The sequence below is a fragment of the Sebastes umbrosus genome, chromosome 11, assembly GCF_015220745.1.
Source record: "Sebastes umbrosus isolate fSebUmb1 chromosome 11, fSebUmb1.pri, whole genome shotgun sequence".
NCBI lineage: Eukaryota > Metazoa > Chordata > Actinopteri > Perciformes > Sebastidae > Sebastes > Sebastes umbrosus.
Window position 1 is genome coordinate 8852506 of NC_051279.1, and position 23325 is coordinate 8875830.

Here is a 23325-nt window from a genome sequence, read left to right on the forward strand (position 1 = left end):
TATTTTTTTCTGCTATACATATTGCAATATGAAAAAATATAGGCTATGTTTAACCTAACCCTTTGTTAACTACATTTTAAAGTTAAATGCTTCAATCTGGTGCACTCCGAGAGCAAAATTAGTAACATTAAGAAATAGCAATTAATACCAATTTTATGCTCTCAATTTAATCATAAACATATTGGTTGCTGGAGCTGTTGTAGATAATATCTAGAAGTGAAGCCAAAACATGTCGATCACCGACTGGTGTCTGGCTGTTAGTTTAGGAAGCACTTCATTTGATATACAGCAGAGTTTTCTAATAGCAGAACACGCATTTTAAACGTAAATATCACAGGCGATCATGTTTATTTAATTGTGGGAAGCCAAAATTGTGATCATGATTAATATTCCATTAATTGTGCAGCCCTAGTGTGCAGTCATAGATGGATAGGTTTCACATATGTGTGTGTGTACATGTACTGAACCACACATGGCATAAGTGTGTACATGATATGTCTGGATACTGTATGTGACCTTTTAAGAGTATGCGTGCGTCACTTGTGTGTTTGTGTGTAAGTGCACGGAGGAGGGGGTGGAATCGGTACACAAAACCACGTTAGAGCTGTCACAAGCAGAGCTGAAATTGGATTAGTGTCACCCGTGATAAGGCGAAGGGGCGAAAGAGGGAAAGGGAGAAAATTGGAAGAAAGGAAACGACTATTTCACCACCACTACCTCACACTCCCCACCTCCACCTCCCACAATAATTTCATTTCAAATTCCAGGCACTGAATGCATAACCGCACCGCCATGCCGTTATGGAGCCGGCTGAAGTTAATGGAATATTTATATGCAGACTGTGGAACCCTGAATTTCCTTTCTTTCCCGAACAGCGTGCAACCCACCCCAATCCCCACCCGCCCCCACCCCCTCTACCTTTTCTCCTATCTCTCGTTCAAGAATTGCCTTTGTTAGGATTTGACACTATTTTTACACCTCCAACAGCACTGTATTTCCATCGGCTGCAGTTGAAAAGGCCTGTAGAGAGACAGAGGAGCAAAATATGAGCAGCTTTAGCCACGTAGAAATCAATGCAACGGGAGTAACAACACACGACCCCGGCATCATGTACTTTTTTAAACGGCGGTGGAAGATTCAATTAAGCTAATGCAGAGGGAGACCAACCATAACAATACTCTGGACCGATATCGCCAAAACGCTGCATTAAATACTGATGGAAGGCAGGAGAGAGGCCGGCGTTACAGGAGATTGAGAGCAGTCTGCATGGAGAAAGTGTAAAGAGAAAAGTAGCAGGTGGAGTAAAGGATGCTGGAGAGCTGGAAGGGAAGATGGAGATGCTGACAGGTGAAACTGAAAAGAAACACGGAGGGAGGAAGGGGTAGGGGGAAGAACTCCCAGAGGAGCTATAAATACAATAAATACAAGAGAAAGAGGCCCTTGGTTGCTGCATAAAGCCACAATAAGATGCCCCGACGTCGTTAGCATTCAGCCAGCGTGGCATAATAGCCCAAGCTCCTGCTGTGTCTATAGTAAAACCAATAAGAGGGAGGTATCATGGGATTGTGCTGGAGAAATATGGCACATTCTTTCGCAGTAGAGCTGCTGGGGCGCTGAGCGAAGGGGATTGAGAGATAGGACGACTGGGATACAGATAGGCTCCCATTAAGTATTCAACCACGGGGTCACAACAGTTACAGCTACTCCACAGAGGCAGAGATTTCCATTTTTGCCACATCCGAGAATTCATCCCTGTAGCTTTCACAGTCCTGCTACACCGAAGGGATTTACAATGTTATCTGGAGGGGCTGCTGGTTGTAAACAATAAGGAGCAGTTTATTGCGGGAGTTTGTCACCCAATAACTTTGCGGTCTGACTCAGTCGAAATGTTTGTGCTGATGCTTTAATCAATGTCCCGCGTTTGAATAGTGAGCTCTTTCCCCTGCTGTGATGATAAATAACAAATGATATCAGCCGCCTCAATATTTTTGCTGGCGCTGAAAAGGTCCGACTATGCATGGCTTCCTCCGGTGACCCTGATATTCTCCCCAGAGATTGGATCATCCCTCCGTTAGGCTGGCTGAGCCTGATAACTCCTTTTAACAGATAACAAGCAGGGACAGAAAGGAAATACATATGAGAAAGAGTGAAATTCACACCACCTGTATGTGTGGCGGGAGGAAGAGAAGAGGGGAAACAGTGTGTCCGTTTGTGCGAGTGTGTGTCTGTGTGGGTGTTGTTCACATCAAACAATGGGAGGGAGGTGTTCCTTGGCTCCCTGTTAGCATTTGAAAAATGACATGAATGGACACCTTTTGAAAAAGCAGCACCTCTTCTCTTTGTGGGAAAGAAGGAAGGCAGGGTGTAATATTGGCGGAGCGAAAAAAAAAAAAAAAAAAAAGATGAGTCATGTCGTCTTTAATGAAAGCGTCCGCGGCATCTGTGTGGAGTTGCGGGTTGGCACCATCAGCACATTGTTATCTCCCTCTGTTCCCTGGCTAAGAGGCAGCGGCGGACCTCCCAGGCCGCCCGTGTGGCACAGTCACACTAGAGGCCATTAAAGACAGGCAGCAGCACCTGGCAAATAGGGGAACACTGGGGAGGCCGAGGGAAATGAAGGGAAATGAAGGGAAAAGAAGCGAAAAGCCACACAAGAAATGGAACAGAGAGCGGCTCATTATCGCTCAGAGGGCTAGCTGTCAGCACACCTTTGGTTCCCTGGTGGAGTGTAGGTGTGAGGAGGAAAGTGGTGGCTGGATAAAATTAATTCAGGCTGACAGTGTTTTCATAATTAGACCTCTACATGATAGGTGTGAGCCTCCTAACCTTCCAGATCAGAATTTAAATATGAAAAAAGTAGTAATTTTTCCATTGTTCATGGCCAAGTCTGGTCCTTTTTATGGTGGAAAATTATGTTTTGAATTATATTTTGCAACAAGACAGATATTAAAAAGGCCACAAATGTCATAAAATAATACAATGTCTGATCTTCCTTGTCTGGACTTACCAAAAGGCCAGAGTGACACAATTGTTTTTCTTAATTTCCAAGCTCATTTCCCCCCAGTGGAAACATTGAACAAAGCAATAATAAATCAAGGGTGTTGTAACAGTGCCCCCTAGTGGACATGGGGAGAAAAGTGGTGAGCTTTAACCTTGAATCTGCAGGTGCTCTGTCACCTCACTTATAGACACGGTGAAGCAGCACACTTGTTGACACTTGTTTAATAAAGCTTCAGCTCTTGTTTTACCACATGTACCTGGTTTTATAATGCTAAAATATTTTTTTCAAAAACAAAAAAAAGCAAAAGTAGTCCCTGCAGGTCAAAACAGACATCATGATAGGAGTCAAAACACAATTGTTTTTCACATTTCAGTCTTCACTGATCGGCGGTAGATAATGGCAGCCTTAACGGGAGGCCCCGGATGTTTTGAAAGGATTTATTCAGCTTCACTTCACAAACGATGCAAAACCCTTTCAAATGCCGATCTCGACACAATGCCCGTCAGTTTAATGTGCACCTGACCGTAATTATGCAAATTTGAAGTAATTAGCCAAGAAACCTGCTCGCCCTAATGAGTTGTTGCGAAAAGAGTACAGGCTAATTTGGGATAATGAGACTCACATTGTGCGCTTCGGTTTACATAACACAAAATGTCTTTTTTTAAGGGATTCCCATATACAGTATAACAGCCACCCACAGACTCCATCTCCATACAAATGTCTTACAAATTAAACCCAGTATGTTTGCCAGTCCACGCAGCTGAGAGTCTGAAAAACATTTTTTTTTCCTGCTACCTGCCACAAACATGCCTTGGTGCTGCTATTTTGGCCCCGGTCACCTATTGACCTGACAGGAAAGTGTCAGAGGAGAGCACACATGTCAGCTGCAGGTGGAAACTCTCAGCAAGGAGCGATGCTGCGGCTGTTTGGCTGGCTGGCACAGTTGCACACCAAGATATCACAGGAGTCAGGGACTGCAGGTAAGGGGGCTTCTTTTTTCACCTTCCCATCCTGTTTTTTTGGTTATATTTTATGTATGTGTTACTGTAGTTAACTGGTGGGATGGGAGCATCACAGGCTGCCTGATTTCCCTGTGATATTTTTTTCAGTAGCTTGTATTTTGCCACGGCGGTGACATTTTACTGCGAGTGTAGAACAAAGCAGCTGCAGCAGGCACAGTCACGAATAAAATACTTCCATTACGGAGAAGCTTGCTCTTTTCTTAGAGGTAGCTGGCAGTCTGAGAAGGTTACCTGAGGTTTCATGAGGCTGTGTGTGGGCAAATTTCCCTCTTTCCAGCCATTCATACAGGTGGATAGAGCAGTATGCATTTACATTTTCTTTTGGCACTGAAAGATCTCGTTACACTTAAGCAAAATGTCTTATTTTAATCTCACAAGAAGACGGTGCCAAAGGTCTGTCCTCTCAAAGAATAAAATGGATTTTAAAGAGATTTTCGCAACGGTGATATTTTAAACTGCTGACCCGAACGAAGATGAGTCCAACCTGCATTTTGGATCATGTCATTTCTTCCCTTTGTCTCTCCTCAGTTGAGCAGTTAACTTCGCTGTCAATCTGGAGGTTTCCAACCCACTTAAGATGTACGGCCTGTACTTAGAAGCAGTGAACGATTACATAAATGAATCCTATGGAGAGGATGTGTGGAGGCTGATCGAGAACCGAGCCGAGATACCACACCTCAAGTTTGTCCGACATCAGATGTACAAGTAGGTTGTTGGTTTTGTAAATCACGTTTCCCCATCATACTGTGTTTTTTCAGTGCTTGAACAGCAAAAAACACTGTTTTTGCAAAAGAATCAGTAGACACACATAAGATTACAGTCATGCGTAGCCTATAGCGCCCAACTTGTGAAACTACGCTGTAGCCGAGTCTGATCGCTCCAAACCAGTTGATGGAAATGCGCCCAATTCGCATTGCTTTTTTTTGCGACATTTCGAAAGTTTGATTTAAATTCGCTCGACAACTGAATGGAAAGACGACTATTCGAACACACAATCATAGCATACAAGGATAATAGCACAGCAACCTTACGATGCTTAGACGATTGCTCCATTTAAGTGCAGCATTTCAAATATTGAGAATTTGATGTGGGTTATGTAAACGGCATATTCCGTTTGGATATTCTTTATTAGGCTTTTTTCCAAATGGAGCATTTTCTGATTAAGACATGTGGGATATGCTGATATTATTCAGGATTTAGGAGCATTCTTTGGATATGTGTACAGCGTATTCGAAATATGCGTCTCAATTGGGGATTTTTACAGCAGTTGCGACACACGGCCTCTTGCCTGTTTACAGCCAGCTCTGAGCGTTGTACACAAATCAACCAGCCAACAGTTTGCAGAGATGCATGCCGAAAAGAAAAGGAGAAACACACCTACTGTTAAACATTATGAAAGACTTGGATATCAACAGGTTTTTTGATCTGCGCAAATATCACAACGCCAACCTTTTCAAGAAGATGGTTGAAGGAATGAAAGAGGGAGGCTGTGTTCACATGGTCCAACAAGTCCATCACCGGTTACGTTAAACACAGTGGTGCTAAATAATTATACATTTAAAGCTTGTATTGTTCATTTATTGTTTTGACAATTTAGAGACTGTTTAGAGACTTGATGATGTTGTGCTCACTCCTGCATTAAATTGTTTGATTGAACTTAATCAGGTTTTTACAGTTTGGTCATGTCTCTACTGAAAAGCTGAGTTTAAAATCCCATCGGTACAAATGGCAGTTATAAGCAATAGGGCTGTCCCCAACCAAAGAAATTCTCAGTTCACTAACGCTCATACGATTTTGTCGACTAATCGATTAGTTGATTTAATTGACAGATCTGTAAAACTGAGTTTCCTCAACAAAGAATCACACAAAAGCACCACTTTAAATCTTGTGTTTACCAGAGAAATAAGCCACTAAGCATTGACTAAGAGGGGGCAGCCCTAATAAGCAAGAATACGTCAAAACAAAAATGAATCAACGAGTTTCCCTCTACTGTACAGTGACAACCTGATCCTGCGGTTGGCGAAGGCAGCAGGAGAGGTTCTGGGAAAGACCCACGATGAGCTGATGTACGCCTTCGGGGTCTATATGGTCAAGAGGATCGGAAACTACGGATATGAGCGGATCTTAAAGGTTGTCCTTTGATTGTCTTTAGCCAACAGCAGCATTGAATTCATGTCCTGCCTTCTATGCTCCATCACTGACTGACAATACATTAGTGACTAAATGCATACCCTGCTCACCTGGTCTCTGACACTTGGGTCCAGTGGGCCCTATATAACGATCTTACGTGGGCCCTATTTTAACAATCTATAGCGCATGGTCTAAAGTGCATGGCGCAAGTGCATTTAGGGCGTGTCCAACTCTACTTTTGCTAGTTAAATGGCACATAATCTGGGCGCAAAGAAAAAGCGCAAGGGGCAGACAGGTTGTAATTAGTCTATTAATTAAACATAGGTGTGTTTTGGGTGTAACAGGAATCAAATCAAATCAGTGTCATCTCCCCTTTCCTTTAAAAGCCAGGTATGCATGCACATTGGCGCATTGCTTTTCAAGGGCAGATTTGGTAAATTGGAGAAGTGAGCTGTTTTCTGCTGAGGAAACAAATCTGCTCGTGTACAAAGTGAAAATGTGTGAGCAGATGTATGTGGTGCTTGGCTGCCTCCGCCGTCTCCCAATTCAATGCAGCCGGGCACTGCCGGAGAGGCGGTGCGTAACGCGCGGATCCATCAGCCTCAAAATGCCGCCATTTAGGGGAGAGAGTTCGCAAACTTTGAAGTAGCCAACGTCTACACATGCACACACAGTGGTATAATGAGAGGAGATGACGATAGAAGATACAACACTGTGTCAGTATCAGTATCTATTGTGGGGTTGAGAGGTTGAGCTTTGGGAGGTGGGAGGAAACACAAGAGCAATGACTGCTTAGCACCGAAATAGATTCTCACTACAAAGTATTCTGACAACATGACAAATTACTTTATATTGAAGTATTGTTCACATTATATAAACCATGGTTAATGTTTACCATTTAAATATCTTCCATCTTTTCTAGGTTTTGGGGCGAAATGTGCGCGACTTCATCAACGAGCTGGACAACCTGCACGAGTACTTTCGCTTCTCCTTCCCCAAAGTGCAGCCGCCGAGCTTCTGCGTGGAGGAGGAGTGCGAGACGAGCCTCACGCTGCACTACCGCAGCACCCGCAAGGGCTTCACTCAGTTCGTCAAAGGTAACAAGAGGCTGCACGGCGGGGGAAACAGTGGGTGATCAACAGGAAGCTGGGTTTGATCCCAAACCCCAAGACCTCTCTGTGGTGCAAAGAGGAGATCTCCACCCAGTGTTTATGTGTGGGTTTCTGCTAGGGCTTTGCAATTAATCCAATTTCAATTACAATTTTAGCTTCCCAAAATTATGAAAATAAGATAATAGACATACTGTATAAAAAATCATTGTGCCACATTCCATTTCACAATCTCATATTGTCTAATTTAGCATAATTTCAGTCAAAACTTGCTTAAGATAGACAATGAACAGTGTATAACATGCCTTTCATTTGGTTGTAATACACTACAAATAAACCAATCTGCACTTCCAGCTGCATTACCACCAAAAGATCATTTAACTTCGATGACATAAAAGCAAAATTTTGTTCACTGTGTGTGGAAAATATATTTTCCAAGGCTCTGCGCATTAATTTCCATACTGTAGATATGATGGTTGGAAAAGTCATTCAGAGCATTGGAGTGTGATTTCCAAAATAGTAATGCAAAATAAATGAAAATTGTAGTAAACAGAATAACATATACAAGACATACAAGACATTAACGAACTGTAGGTTTTGAGCTTATCACATTCGGTTTCAATTGTTTTAATTGAAAATGTTAAAAATAGATGAATATGGGATCAACAAAATCAATGATACAATAGTTATTCAATATTTTGATATGGTTAATAATTTCACCTTTTCAATTTCTTCCCTCCCTTTTCAAAAAAATATTTTCAGAAACTGAAAGTGATGAGCGTTATGTATGGTATGCTGTGTTGAAAAGTAAAATTAAACGTTGAGTTGCCATGCCATCAGGCAAGGTCAATCTATCCAGTCATTGATTCAAAATGACTAGCAAATTCCTCAGTTTGCTCTGAAATTAAGTGTCCACAAGCCTATTTTGTCTGAATGTCTTACAGGCAAAAGTTGACCTCTACACATCCATAACCAGCGTGTGTAATTGTCTCTTGCAGGGCAGCTCTCTCAAGTGGGACGGCAATTCTACAACACAGATATCGAAGTGGAAATTCTGTCTAAAGAGGAGACGGAGAAAATGACGTATGTGGTATGTACTCGAGCTATAAGGTCAAGTATCAGTCGAGCTGTCGAGCGTCTGACCTTGACCCCCGTGTCGGCCCTAGTAGCATGGAAATTATTCCATCACCTCCAGCCAGGCGGAGTTCTTGTTGACACTCAGACAGCAAGTGTTTATTGGATGGAGATAAGTGTTTATTGGGATGGGACTCTGGGTACACTATGAATTTACAGGAGAACAAATGTGAATTGTGTAACCTCTCATATGTCTGTTGTCTTACGGTCTAGTATCAGCTAACATCAATGTCACCCTGTTGTTGAAGTGTTGTTCTCATAATCAGAAAGTCACTGTTTGGATTACTGAAATAGCCAGCGAGCCTTTCACTATCCACTAACCCAAGGTTACACTTATTATCATACAGTAACTGATGAGGTCCAATGGTATCCATTTCATTTTTATTTTGGCCTCACTTTTTAATACGGCATATTTATTTATAAGATGTAAATAATTACTTTATTGATGTTAGTAACAATTTAATGCTCTATAGATCACAAATAAGCTATTTGTAACTATAACGTTTTGACTTGAGTTATAGAAGGTGGAAAACCCACAACCTTTAATTAATGACTCACATGTTTAACATTATATTTAATGGCTTATTAGAAGGTGAGACATTCATTAATAAAACATTCTGGAAATTTAAAGTTTTAATAATTTAAATTGTAAATATAAATATTTTGGTATGGATGCTCTGGTGTTATTTTCCAAAGGGTAAATAGCTGTTGCCAGATAAAAAATAACTTTTTTCAGAAAGAAAGAAAAAACATATTTTGTGAGATTTTTTTGCTTTTTAAATTATACACATAATCAAAAGCTCAAAGTTATAAATAAAATAAATACTATACTATAAAAATACTTCATTACATCAATAATGTTGGTTTATCGACTGTAGTTAAGAAGTTAAGGTTGTTTCAAAAGCACCACAAAAACATCAACACTACCTGACTTGTATTTCAAAGGTTTAATTAACTTCACACTGCTCATCCAGGTTTATAAGATGAACTTCGACAACGCTGCCTTCAAACACCGCATGCCCCAGCAGAAAACGGCGCCAGGCTACGAGAAGCTGCCGATGAAGCAGGGCATCTTTTTCGACATGTTCCCCTTCAGCGTCATCTTCCGCCGCGACATGACCATGTACCGCATCGGTGACGGCCTCAAAGAGGTCTTCTCCGACCTCCAGGGCAAGAAGGTCAACGAGGAGTTCACCCTGATTAGACCCATGCTGGAGTTCAGCTGGGTTAATGTGAGTTCACAGGTCCAGTTTTTCTTGTCATATTTGTAAATACTAAATTTCTCATGTGATTTTAAATGACTGCCTTGCGAACTTACTAAGCCACACAAATCTTTTTTGCTTTCTATCCTCAGATCTACACCCATTTGAACAATGTGTTTGAGCTGTTGTCTAAAGCGGTGGTGGAGAGCAAGCAGAAGGTCAACATCCCCAAACTGAGCAAGGAGGAGCCCGAGGAGAAGGAGGAGAACGAGAGGGAAGAAGAAAGAGGTACTCGTCCTCTCCATTTCAATCATTTCAAATGTATTATGTATAAAAAAGGGTTCATTTCAAATGGATGGGATCACGAAATGTCCATCAAGTCACTCCTTCATTCTGCCTAAGGTCATTGTATCTGGACAGAGCAAAATAAAATATTTATAATATATTCAGGTGGAAATGAATATCAAACTGATCGGAGCCGAAAGCACATATAACTATATTTAAATACATACATAATGAAACAGTAGCACATCAAACAGCCTGGTGAATGGCAGAATAAAAGCGGATGAAAAGATGTAAAACAAAAAGAGTCATTTGTTGCATATTGCTAAGGGTGTAATGTTTTCAAGAGGAAATGAGAATACCAATTGTTATCTTAGTGTTATGTGTAAGAAGGAAACGTAACAATCCAGAACATAACCATCAAGAACTCACTAGGACAGAACTTCTAACAAGGCGATTGTTGATGAATTTGTAATATATTCTCATTGCCATTCGGCTATTGCCTGACTGTGTGATTGGAATTCACACATTTATGCTTTTCACTCACTTGCTTAACTCACAACCTGGTTCATAACAGTCAGGTCTCAGCAAATGCCATACGAATGACACGCCAATTTCTTAAGTCATTTTGCATGCTATGACAACACTGTTCTTGCTTTTGCTGTGTCATTTCACGACACGTAGTCTGTACTGACTGCAATGTAAACGTATCCGCGTGAATATGCTGCGATCAGAGTTAGTGACGTAGAATAACGAACGACGCTCAGAGCAAGCGAGGAAGAGCAAGTGACGTAGTATAAGAAGTGACTGGGGGAGGTGGATGGGTCAAACAAACAAACAGAGGAAGGTCATCCAGGAGACTGGTGTACGTGTTCCAAAGTCTCGTTGACTTATTTTGTGACTTATTAAGTGACGTAACAACGTGGCATTAAATGGCATGCAAAAAGATGTTTCACCAGTGGGCAACCTCCAGTTCTGAAAAGTGAAGCCAATGCGAAATGCCTTGAACTTGCATTCTTTCTAATAACCAACAGGGGGCGACTCCTCTGGTTGCAAAAAGTCAGATTGTTTGGAAGTCTATGAGAAAATGAGCCTACTTCTCACTTGATTTATGACCTCAGTAAACATTGTAAACATGAGTTTATGGTCTAAATCACTAGTTTCAAGTCTTCTACAGTACAGCATGATGTTCATTTAGTAAATTATGATTCCATTTAGAGTCAAATAGACCATAAAGCAGGGTATGTTTTAGGGCGTGGCTACCTTGTGATTGACAGGTCGCTACCACGGCATTGTCCGGTCTGGGAGTTGTCCCTGTTTTCGTCTTAGAACTTTAACCCTTTCACAGTGTGTTCTCAGTTCATGAATTGGTCGCCTAAAAAATGTCTTATTCAGCGTTCGGTTGTACTCAGCCCCACCCTCTCGTGTCACTTATGGTTGCAAAACAACAAGATGGTGGTGGCCAAAATGGCGATCTCGAGGCTTCCAAACGGCAGTCCACAAACAAATGGATGATGATGCAGAAATGGCTATTTATACGCATTGCCCATGAGATCGGGTTGTTCATTCAGTCATCCATCCTCTCACTGATTCTGTTGCTCTCCCTCCATCAGAGGCCAACGAAGTGGAGGAGATGAAGGGCTCAGACCAAGAGTACAGCGGCGCTCTCACCCAATACAACAGCTCTGCAAACTCTGGAGGGGAAGATATTGAGCTGCTGGCGTTCCAGACTGTCACCGGTAGGAGCCTTTTCACTTCTTGCTAGCATGCTTTTAATTGCCACAGTCCTGTTGACCTGGTTGTCCCTCATGGTTCTTCTCAGGAAAGGTTAGTGAGACCATCTTTGAGGACATGCGGGAGCCTCCAAAGAAACCTCTCCACCTGAAGGGCCAGATGAAGTACGTCCCCCAGTGGGACTCCCTCATCTTCCTGGGGACACCAATGTAAGACCACAGCCTATACAGACTGACTGTGTTTAAAGGTTTTGACTCAGAACAAGACGTCTTCACGGGTCCACTTGGTTCCTAGAAATGGCCTTTTCTGTGCCAATGCCAGCTGTAACGGGGGTCAGTGTGTATGTAATATTGGAAACTCCTTTTCTTTATTTTATACCAATTGCAGAAAAATAAATTTCAGTTATGTTCCGTGGTGTGTTGCCACCCTATTTATCCTTAATTGTTTCACAGAAATTAGGGTTGCTTTTCCCCCCAAATCGTATATCTAATTTTGGAGATTGAATTTATGTATGCTAATTCAGTGAATTCATTTCCATTCTCTTGCTTTTCTTCTCCTTATTCTTGCAGTATAGAGACCGTGGAGGACATGATAAAGATGGGTGTGTATGTGAATGATCTGAACCTGCATGACTCCAGCAGAGAGCTGATTTTGGCCGGGACACAACAATCGGCTGAGCTGCAGCTGGCCCTCGACCAGGTGATGAAAAACCGTTGAATCCTTAGTCTGCAGGGATGGAGCATCGTACTAACAAAGCAGACTTCAACTATAGGGAACTCAATTGTACAACTGTACAAAATCACAGACCAGGGGGCAGTTTGAGGTGGTTCATATCGCCTTATAAAATGTACTGAAATAAGACTTGTATGATTCAAAGCAGAAGTCATATTATATGATACGCTGAGTGCACAAAATGTAAGAACAGCCTGACCAGGTGAGCCCAGGTGGAAGCTCTGCTCCTGTATTGATTTCACCCATTAAATCCACTTCAGTCATGCAGGAGAGGTGTGGATTAAGAGGATTAGAGAAGGCAAAGAGGGTTTCTTGAGCTTTTAAAGAGGTGAGACTGTAACTGTAGACTCCTTTGTCCCATTTCTGATCCTCTAGGAGCAACAAAAATATGCTCAGCTGATGTTAATCATCAAGAAGCTGGACGAAGAGAAGAAGAGAGGAGATTCTTTGCTGTACGCCATGATCCCTAAAGCTGTGGCCGACCGCCTCAGGAAGGGGATCACTGCACTGGAGACATGCCAGGTACACGGCAGTGCTGTCATCAATGATAGCTGTCCTCGAAAAAACACAAATATCACTGCCAATATGCACAATGTAACTGCTAAACTGAGGGCATAGATGTTTGCTGCAATCCAAATAACATGCTGCTGTGATCACAGCACACACTTTACTCAAAGGCAGCGCACATCTTGCATTTCAAGTACTTTTAGTTCCGGCGACCCACTGCACATTGAGTTCAGGGGTCAGCCATGCAACAGTGCTCTTAGCTCGGTAGTGACCTCCACATGAAATGGAACTGCCAATTTCTGACGAGCAAAATAACAAGTTTGCAAACAACAGAAGAACAAGACTTCAATCGCAGCAACATCCAACATACAAAATTTCAAAATAAAAATGACATTACCACAAACTAATCAAGAATGAATGTCCATCCACACTAAAATACAACAATAACAATGACTGAGTGACCCTGAGCTACTCACAAGCATCTCTGTCTGTCTATACTGCTGTTTGCTCACAGTGTGAGATTAAAACAACTTTATGTTTGTTTGTTTGTATCCCCAGGTCTTCCCAGATGTTACCATCCTGTTCAGCGACGTGGTCAAGTTTAACGAGATCTGCATCCACATCACACCCATGCAGGTGGTGGACATGCTCAACGAGATCTACATCGTATTCGACACGCTCAGCGAGAAGCACAACGTCTACAAGGTCAGTCCAAGAATGCAGCACAGCCTGATGTGTCTCTGCGTATGATTCAGTTACTTTCAACTGTCTTACAGAGTTATCTTTAAGTGTTTATGGTCAGTTTTTTGTTGCCTTCTAAGGTTTGTCCATCCCCCGAAAGTAAAAGCTGATGATTTTCCTTATATTATATAGTATAAAATTCCAGCAGAATTTCTTAAAGTGGGAAAACTGGGATTAAAACAAGTCAGAAAGTTTTGTTCAGTCTCTTATCACAATGTACAAATTGTCACTCTCCCTTTTGTTCAGGTGGAGACGATTCGTGATGCTTACATGGTGGTGGCGGGCGTGCCCAACAAGACCACCTTTCACGCGCACCACATCTGCGACATGGCCCTGGACATGCTGAGCTCTATCGACCACCTTAAAGACCCCTCCACCGGGGATAACATCCAGATCAGAGTCGGTGAGCAGTACATCTATCTGGAGCTTTAGTGGCTTAGCTATGATAACACGGACAGATTAAGTTGCTATTTTGGGTTTCGGAATAACCCTGATGAAGGCCACAAGCCGAAAGGCATCTGTCTAAAAGTAAAGTTGCTCTCTATACTACAATTGTTGCTGGAGTTTTGACCTCTTCAGACTTTTTGCTCCTTGGAAGTAAGTGGATTTGTGCCAGAAACCACTACTCTGTTTTGGATTTTGCAATCGGGAGGCCACAGCTCAGGGTCAGACACCCATTACTGATTCAGTGTCTTGATCCCTGTACTTCAGACATGTACAGGTCTTTTTTATCCACTCAACCACCACCTTTAAGTGACAGCCCCCAAAATACAATCTTGAGATCTTGGGACACAAAAGAAAGATTTTTCCTAGATAAAGTACACAGTTCGAGACACTGTTTCCTTATTGTCACAAGGGGTCGCTGTTCTGATGTCAACTCTAACCACTGACATCTTTTCACAGTATGGATTATGTTTTTTTACCAGTTGTATATCCCTAATTGTGTTTAAGATTTAGTAAAATCCTTTTACCTGAGGACATGAAACAATCAGGCTGCTGGAATTGAGGTGCGTAAATTGTGACTAAATATTTTGAACTAAGGAAGCATTAAATAAGTTATGATCAACTATAGGGAACTGGCATAACCTGTGACAAATACTATGATCTTATGGTCTTTAACTGATATAAATAAGTCATGACGGCGCATTAGAGCCTAGATAAGCCTACTACTCAGAGCAGAGATCTGATCGACACACAAAATGGGGAGCTAAACATCCATTCATCCATCTATTCTATACACCATTTGTTCTGATCAGGGTCTTGGCGGCTGAAGCCTATCCCTGCATGCATTGTGCTAGAGGGTTGTCCCGTGACAGGTCACCAATCGATATATGATACTAAACTCCTGAAGAATACGTTGCTTTTTCTAATGGCAGAAAAAACAACATCTGTCCAATCAAGGCTGGAAATTCAGAAAATTAGTATTAACCAACGAATCTACCATTCCTGCACAAAGAATAGTATCGTTTCCAGCGGGCTACCTCCAAGTCTGAGAAGTGAAGCCAATGATGAAGTGCTTTAAACTTGCATTCTTTCTAATAGCCAGCAGGGGGCGACACATCTGGTTTCAAAAATAAGTCAGATTGTATAGAAGTCTATGAGAAAATGTCCCTACTTCTTACTTGATTTATTACCTCAGTAAACATTGTAAACAGGAGTTTATGATCCGAAATCTCTAGTTTCAAGTCTTCTTCAATACAGCATGATGTTCATTTAGTAAATTATGGTCCCATTTAGAGTCAAATAGACCATAAAGCAGGGGATGCTTTAGGGTGTGGCTAGTTTGATTGATTGACAGGTCGCTACAGCTGCGTTCTCCAGTCTGGGTGTTGTCCGTGTTTTCATCTTGGAACTTTAACCCTTTCACAGTGTGTTTTCAGTTCATGAAAGTTAATTGTAACATTTTTGGTCGCTTGAAAATGTCTTATCCAGCATTCGGTTGTACTTAGCTCCAACCTCTCTTGTGTCACTTCTGGTTGCAAAAAAAACAACATGGCAACGGCCAAAATACCAAACTCGAGGTTTTAAGACGGCAGTCCTCAGATCAATGGGTGACTTCATGGTGACTACGTCCACTACTTGTAAACAGTCTATGATTGTTTGTCATGTTAAGTGCAAACTGCTGCCCCTTTCAAGGTAAAATACGAAGTGCAACTTATGAATGAATTGTTTGAATTGTATTTTCCACTCAAAAACACGGGAGAAAGGATATATTTTCTGCAGGTTGTAGTTTTGAGCCCCTTTGTTGTCACTATTGGTTGCTTATAAAGATAACCTTGAAATTTAAGGGCCTGGATGAATGTGGGCTATGTGAGGAGTGCAAGCTAAATAACTACTGTGAATCAGTTTGAGTCCGTAAAGAACATTTGCCAATAGCTGCAATAAAACATGTATTCAAGCAGTTTATGAATAAATTAGCTCATGTTTGGTTCTATAAACTGCTCTCTCTCCCTCTCTCTTAGGTGTTCACTCAGGTATGGTGGTAGCTGGCGTGGTGGGTCTGAAGATGCCTCGCTACTGTCTGTTTGGCGACACTGTGAATACAGCCTCAAGGATGGAGAGCAACGGAGTGGTGACTACACTAACATATTTTACAACCCATCGCCCAGCAAAATGTGCTCAATAACCCAAGGCAATAGTATAAATAACTGCAACAACATCCATGATTTCCCTCCATCAAATTCATGTAGATTAGTATGGAAAACCATTTTCTGTTTAATGACGCCATTGTGCATGCTGCTTTTTAGTTAATGCAAAGGCAAATCGCTTCATTTGCTTTCCATTACTTACAGTAATGTACGCTAATGTCATGTTTTGAGGGAAATGTGTTCTATGATGAAAAGAAATTAAAAGCGAGGCAGTTTGTGCAGAGCTTAATGCCACTTTACTGTACACTCCCATAAGGGAAGAAAGCCCTGAATGAACTCTCATTTTAGAGCCCAAATGTTTTCACTTCCCTTTGTTGATTTTAAAAAAGGTTTCGGTGCAGATGGAGCTTGTGTTTCAATACTACGCTTTAACAGTAGTTGTCTGTATGTGCGTCTGTCTGAGCAGGGCATGCAGATACACATCAGTCAGACGACCAAAGACCACCTGGAACATGAGCCCTATAGCATTGAGGAGAGGGGCAAAATATTTGTGAAGGTGAGTGGTTAATACCAGCAGGGTCTGAATTAGCATCCGCCACCCGCCAAATGCGGGTAAATTGTTAGCAGTGGTAGTAAAATCGTCAGGCCACCCGCCACTTTTGCAGGGAGACAAAATGCTCGGGATTGGAATAGACAATCGGTTCCCTTTGAGAACCGGTTCCTTGTCCGATTCCTAACGTCCTAACGCGAGCTGTAAGCAGGTTATAATGCACAAGTAAAACTACTAATGCCAAGATCTTTTTTTTAATAAAAGCAAATATTTAAATAGAAATAAAATCATTAATTTCCTAATCATTTGAATTGTGTTTTTATGCAAATTACCACTAAAGATGACGATAACAAAGTATAGTAAAGTAATGTGTACAGTACCCTCCCACCCCCGAAAAATAGGGCCCCCCCTAGAATGTAAAATATATCGAACATTGAATGACATCAGATCTAAAATGTTATTCCTTCATTTAGCACATAGATTTCAAAAGTGGCAGATAAAATGTATGAGTGGCAGACAAAAAAAATACTTGCCTGCCACAGTGGCAGACAGTGAAAAAAGTTAATTTCAGACCATGAATACCAGCCACAGACACACACCTTTTGCTTGTCATTTCTTCCTGCAAATTATGGCTTTCTTATCCACCATCCACTGATTGAGATGGACATTATGATTAATACTTTACACGTCAGGTTTAGCCGGTCATGTAGCTGTAATACTTCAGGCACTTCATCCCAAGATGAGAGGTGTATAATTAGAAAAAATGGCACACCTGCCTGTGCAGAGAGACCAGCTGTTGATTATTACTGAAAATACTAGGGTGTCCTCAACCAAAGAAATTCTTTCACATGCCGCATCTTAAAAAAACGTGTGGAAAGCACCAGCCGTGCCGCGTTCATCCTTTTATCCAAGGTGCTACGAAGGTTGCCCTACCGTTACTAAGCAACCAAAACTTGCGGGCTGCGATGACGATGAGTAAGTTGCGGTAATTTACTTAGTTGACTAACACTCATATGATTTTTTTGACTAAGCGATTAGTTGATTTAATCGACAGATCTGTTAAGGCCCAGACGCACCAACCCGACACCAAAGAACTAGCGTCGATGAAGGCCACCAGTTGCATTGCCTCACGTTGCCTTTGTCTTGGCCAGAAAGTTGCACTCGAACACACCGCGAAGACTACAGCCGACAGCCAGTTAGCACGGACGTGAGAGGAAATACCTCTCCACAACAGCAGGCGGCGGTAGTCTGTATTTGTCATTCAAAAAGGGAAACCGGAAGACAGAGGACGGCGGATATATAAGTATTATTGTTATGATACGTATATGAAACAAACTGTGTGCGTCCTCTTGACTTTACTCGTTGGCTTGCTTTCCACACTTCCATTTCTCTTCTTGTGCACCGATTCGTTTAAGCTGAACAGCCAATCAGAGTGATTTCTCTCACCGACGGGCGCCACCGCTGATTCAACATGCTGAATCGGCCGGAAAAACTCTGACAGGGGCAGACTAGAGCCGACGGTGTGGGACACACAGAAAAAACTAGGCCGACAAACGCTCACCGATGGCTCCAAACTGTCCGACGATCGACCGTCGGCTAGGTGTGTCAGGGCCTTAAAAGTGAATTTCTGCAAAAAGAATCACACAAAAGCACTACTTTAAATTTGTTTACCAGAGATGACCATAACCAGAGTTTCAGCATGAAAGAAACAAAAAAAAATGACTAGTGGACTAAGGAAATCTTAGTCAATGAAGACAAAAACAACGACTAATCGTGTAATTCAGTATGGAGGGCAGCCCTTTATAATACTCTATATATACTCTTTATAATACTCCATCTTGAGCCAGTTCTAAGATATTTTGGACCTGATAGTCAAGGCGTTTTAATATTGATGAATTTTAGAGACATACACTCATACATTTCTGATAAACACACTATCTTCCTAACATCTCCCAGGGTAAAGGCTACATGAAGACCTACTGGCTAAAAGGAAAGAGAGATCTATCGTTCAAGACCCCGGCAGAGCTGCGCTACAGCGGTGAACAGAAGGACTCTGAGGACAAGAGCTCTAATGGGTGAGTAGACAAAAGGAGAGCAGTCAGCACCAAATAACCACTTTTCTTCTGTGCACAGTGTGGACTCGGGATGCCCCCTGTTGATTTAGTCAGAGCTGTGCTCATTGCCCCCTGCAGCACCAGACAGCAAGCAAACTGAGAGGCTGTGTTAGGTGCTTTTGTTTGTTTGAAGGAGTCATGCTGACCAGCAAAAACTAAACTTTCACTCAGATGGGGCAGTGCAAACGTTGGGTTACTGAAGCAAGACAAAAACAAAGCAGAGTGAGACAAAACAGGCAACACAGCACTACAAAAATAAGTTCCTTTAGTGTGATGTCAAGCCTTTGAGACTAGTTTTTCATTAAATTAAAAATGATTCTGCCCCATAACATAGTCTAATTCTACTTTTTCCCCAGTGCAGTTTTCCTTGTTTCAATATTTTTTTTTTTGGAAAAGAGGTGACTATGAAAACTGTACTGTTCTGGAAAATTATTAGAAATGATTTGATTCTGTTGAATATAAGTGGAATATGGTCAACAAGGACAGATTGATCTGCTGGTTTAAAGCCACCCTCCAGCCAGTTTTACTTCCTGTTTTTTAACGTGCTTTCTCAAACAGAGCTAGGTATATGGCACTGAATTGACCACAAACGAGACAGGAATCAGCACAACACACCGACTCCCTCTCACTCGCTTCCTTCTATATCGTCTCCTTGTGGCGGGGCGGTCGTCTGGCAGCTGCTGCACCGCTGCATGCCGGCCACAGCGCACCAGAGGACGGATAGACATGTTGCCGAGGTCCACCGTTTGAAATGCAGTTTTGGGACCTTTTGGAGGTGTCTATGATCCGTCCTGTGGTGCGGTGTGGCTGGACACAACACCGGCGTGCGGCATCAGCTGCTTTCGATAAAGAGGAGAGCATGAGAGCGTATTACCTGCAGCTTCTTCTATAGTCACATGTTATATTCCCGTTTTAGCAAAAACACTCTTTTTTTAACTTCGAGCACAAAATTATTTGTCAAAGAAAATTGGCAAAATTGTCAGGAAATGACTCAAATAAATATGAATATCATAGAAACCAAAAATACACTTGAGGGGGGCTTTAAAGAAAATATGATTGTAGGGCAGGAATAAACACTATCTCAGATCTGAGTGTCTTTACAACTGTCATCCCTGGGGCCAAATGTAGAAATATTTGATTTTACACTCAAGACAATTCTTTTTATGTCTTTCATGAATCACTGAGAAACTCTACTAATGTGTAACTGCACTAGTTCCATAAGCATCAATGCTAAGTGCATGGGCTCCAACGTCCTCATCACCAACAATGAGGAGCAAGCTGAAAGGAAGCCGAGCCCCAGCGACCTCCCCCTGGACACCCTGCCCCCACCAGAGGCCTCCAACGAACCCATCGCCGTTTCAGCCGAGCCTCCGGAGAAGGAGAAAGACAAAAAGACTAAGAACAACAAGGGGGCCAGGCTGGATGTGCCCCAAGGAAACACACTGCCGGAGTTTTCGCCGCCCGCTGAAGGGCTGGAGAACCCGGGTCCAATACTTAAAATGAAGAGAAACAGCGTCAGGCATCAGTACGTCAAGCTGCCCACCAACCTGCCCATGCGCAGCGCCTCCTGCTCCATTCTGTGAGCAGACGATGATTGTAGTGTGAGATTGCGAGACGACTCCAACATGCGACGACGGTGTGATACGGAAAATATCATTGAAGTTTAATCAGGGGCAAAACAAAACCGGCACTTCAGCATTTTCAACATTTATGGTTAATGACTGATCTGCACGTTGAATGCCATATCATGCCAAGGGGTTGAGAGAGATATAGGACTTTTGTGACATTATGATTAAAATAAGACTTAAATGGCGACTTAAACTGAAAAATAAATTTTTAACATTTCCCACTAAAGTTCCCTTTAATTAAGGTAAAGTTTGTGCAACATTTAACGCTTCAAATTCTTGACAATCAGATGCTGTTATCTTGATTGCTTATAAAAGATGCACTAAAAGTTTAATTATACTTTAAAAAAAATATAAAATGGATAAAACCAGCATGTTTTTCCTTTGTTTCATTAAATTCATGCATCAGAGGATTTGCCCAGTATAGAAATTGGTACTTTTTTGGATATATCAACACCCCGAATACTTTAAATTTACATGTTTCACAACAGGTTTCACAACATGCTTCCTTATGACGACTGTTTCAAAGAAAAGGAAGTACAATGTCCTCTACACGCAAACACTGCACAGAGAAACAGAGAACTTTAAAATTGTACTACAGGTGTTGACAGCCATGACAATTACTTTATTTCTGATTTTCTTTATGCTATCTGCTGTGTTATTTTTTGCAGCTCTACAAGCCATTCATGAAGTCACTGCTATTACTTCTACAGGAATTATGTTTAAAATGTATAATGACAACAAATTACAGGATGTTTTGTAAGATTAAAGTAAGCCAGGCGGGAGCATACACAGAAACATAAAAACTAAATTATATGGATGCTTCATGAGAGGTTGTATTTTATTTTGTTTAAACTAGGCATATAGTCATTTGGTAGGCATTTGGTTGGACCTTCACACAGAGTCTTAAAGAGTTTCGGTTCTATTTCCTGTATGTAACTGACTGCATTTGTTTCACTGTATGATAGTGTTTATTTATATAAAACTGTATGTACAGCCACTAAAACTGTCATGTTTTAATTTGTTTATAATTAGGTCATGACCCACATCTACAGGTTAAAGAGGTTTCAAAAAAGCAATGACCTGCCAGTTACAGGTGTGACCAAAATGCACCCGTTTCTGGCTTGTGGCAGGTGTGCACTTACATCCTGATCGCTACGTAACATTTAATTTAACTGGGGCATAGTTTCTTATTAATTTCATAGGAAGTTTTCTGGAAAGAACTATAACATTTGAGACTAATTATAGGGAAAATATGAATTACCTTGAAAGAACTGCTCCACTGAACCCCAAGTAAATATTCATTCATTGTTGTTTTATTATTAGAAACTTCTCCATATGTCAGCTGACCGTCTATGGACTACAGTACGATTATCTGGGTTACAATAGAAATTAATTGGAATTAATTAATTGCAAGTGTACACCATATTTATTTATTAACACAAAACAAAAGGACATTTTTCTGAATTTGCAAACTCATAAAATAAAGCATTACCCTAAAACATTTAGTCATGATTTATCGATTTTTATTTCAATTAATTAATCAACAAAATGTCAACATGCAATCATACGAATCAGAGAAAAGTAGAAAATCATCATGTGAAAGACTGAAACTGACAAAATATTTGACATTTTAGCAACGCTTGTGTGCCCACAGTGTCAATATTATATATACTGTATATCCATATAGAAATAACGCACCAAACAGGTCTACATAATAACTCCAATAACCTGGTTCTACATTATTTACAGCAGAGTCATGACAGCATCATGTACAGCTATTTTGCTGCTAATCCAATTTTAGCTCCTCAAACGAAATAACTAGTGCAAAGCTCTTCTGTACACCACTTCCTCACGTGCGTCAAACACACACATGAAATAAACACAAACAGGTTTCAATTTCCTGCTGCCTCTTGGTTCGGTGGTAAAGGACTTGAAGCGGCGCGCCGTCATCCTCGCTAACACTCCGGGATCAATATATTTAGTGGATATTTATGGAGTACTCGCTCCTTCAATAGTCTCCTATTTTCTATTCAGATAATTCAGATAATTTCGCTGGTTTAGACATGCTGCAGTAACGTTATGTCCTTATCCTCACATGGCATTTGTTTTTGGTTCTTTCTCAAAGACAATCAAACCTGTTGTCAGTAGACCAGGCTACCATTGGCTCGTGAGAGCCGGGGGCGGGAAGGTAGCTGCAGGTGCATCATGATTGACACATTCCTCTGCAAATCATGTACTACAGAACGGGAGTGAGACTGCAGTTACTGCTATTGGTTACTCCGCCCATATTTTGCTGCCCTTACCAAACTTATTAGAAAAATGAAGACTAGAACATACACCAGCGTGATAAGAACTACCTAAAATGCTAGAAACCGTCTTTGAAAAAAATGTTTTTGACGTGTACTTTGACTTTTTAAGTTTGGCTCATGTCCCATCCACTAGCATGGAGGAGGCGGGATTTATGATCTATACTGCAGCCAGCCACCAGGGGGCGAACAAGCTGTTTTGGCTTCACTTATGGGGAGCTGTCATGTCGTCCTTTATATCCACACAGTTCCACAGAACTGCAAAGAGGAAGTGAGTGAATGATCCTGGTTCAGTGTCATCTGTTGACACTACCATGCCTTTGAATAGCCACTAGGAGGTGATGTGATAACCACAAGTTAATGAATAAATGAAAAAGTTAATAAATCAGGGACTGGGAACAATGACTGATTTACTTTCCCTGAAGTTCTTCTCATCTCAAAAACAAGTGAGATGGAAGAATGTTATATCTGATCAGGGGAGAAAGTGAATCTCTGTTAACTGCAGACTGATCAAATTAAATCTCTGACCTCCCCTGAACCAGCAT

At 41.5% G+C, this 23325-nt stretch overlaps 1 protein-coding gene across 1 annotated transcript; it reads left to right on the forward strand.

Annotated features, from left to right (window-relative positions):
• Positions 1 to 3878: 3878 nt before the first annotated feature.
• LOC119496952 (soluble guanylate cyclase gcy-31-like) lies at positions 3879 to 21460 on the forward strand. Its single transcript, XM_037784642.1, has 17 exons — positions 3879 to 3981; positions 4560 to 4728; positions 6021 to 6153; positions 7076 to 7250; positions 8261 to 8352; positions 9371 to 9628; positions 9751 to 9886; positions 11452 to 11619; positions 11703 to 11823; positions 12184 to 12313; positions 12722 to 12868; positions 13412 to 13558; positions 13841 to 13997; positions 16057 to 16130; positions 16649 to 16738; positions 18689 to 18807; positions 20060 to 21460. Exons 1-17 carry the CDS (start codon positions 3879 to 3881, stop codon positions 20427 to 20429), a joined length of 2589 nt encoding a protein of 862 aa, XP_037640570.1. The 3' UTR covers positions 20430 to 21460.
• Positions 21461 to 23325: the final 1865 nt, after the last annotated feature.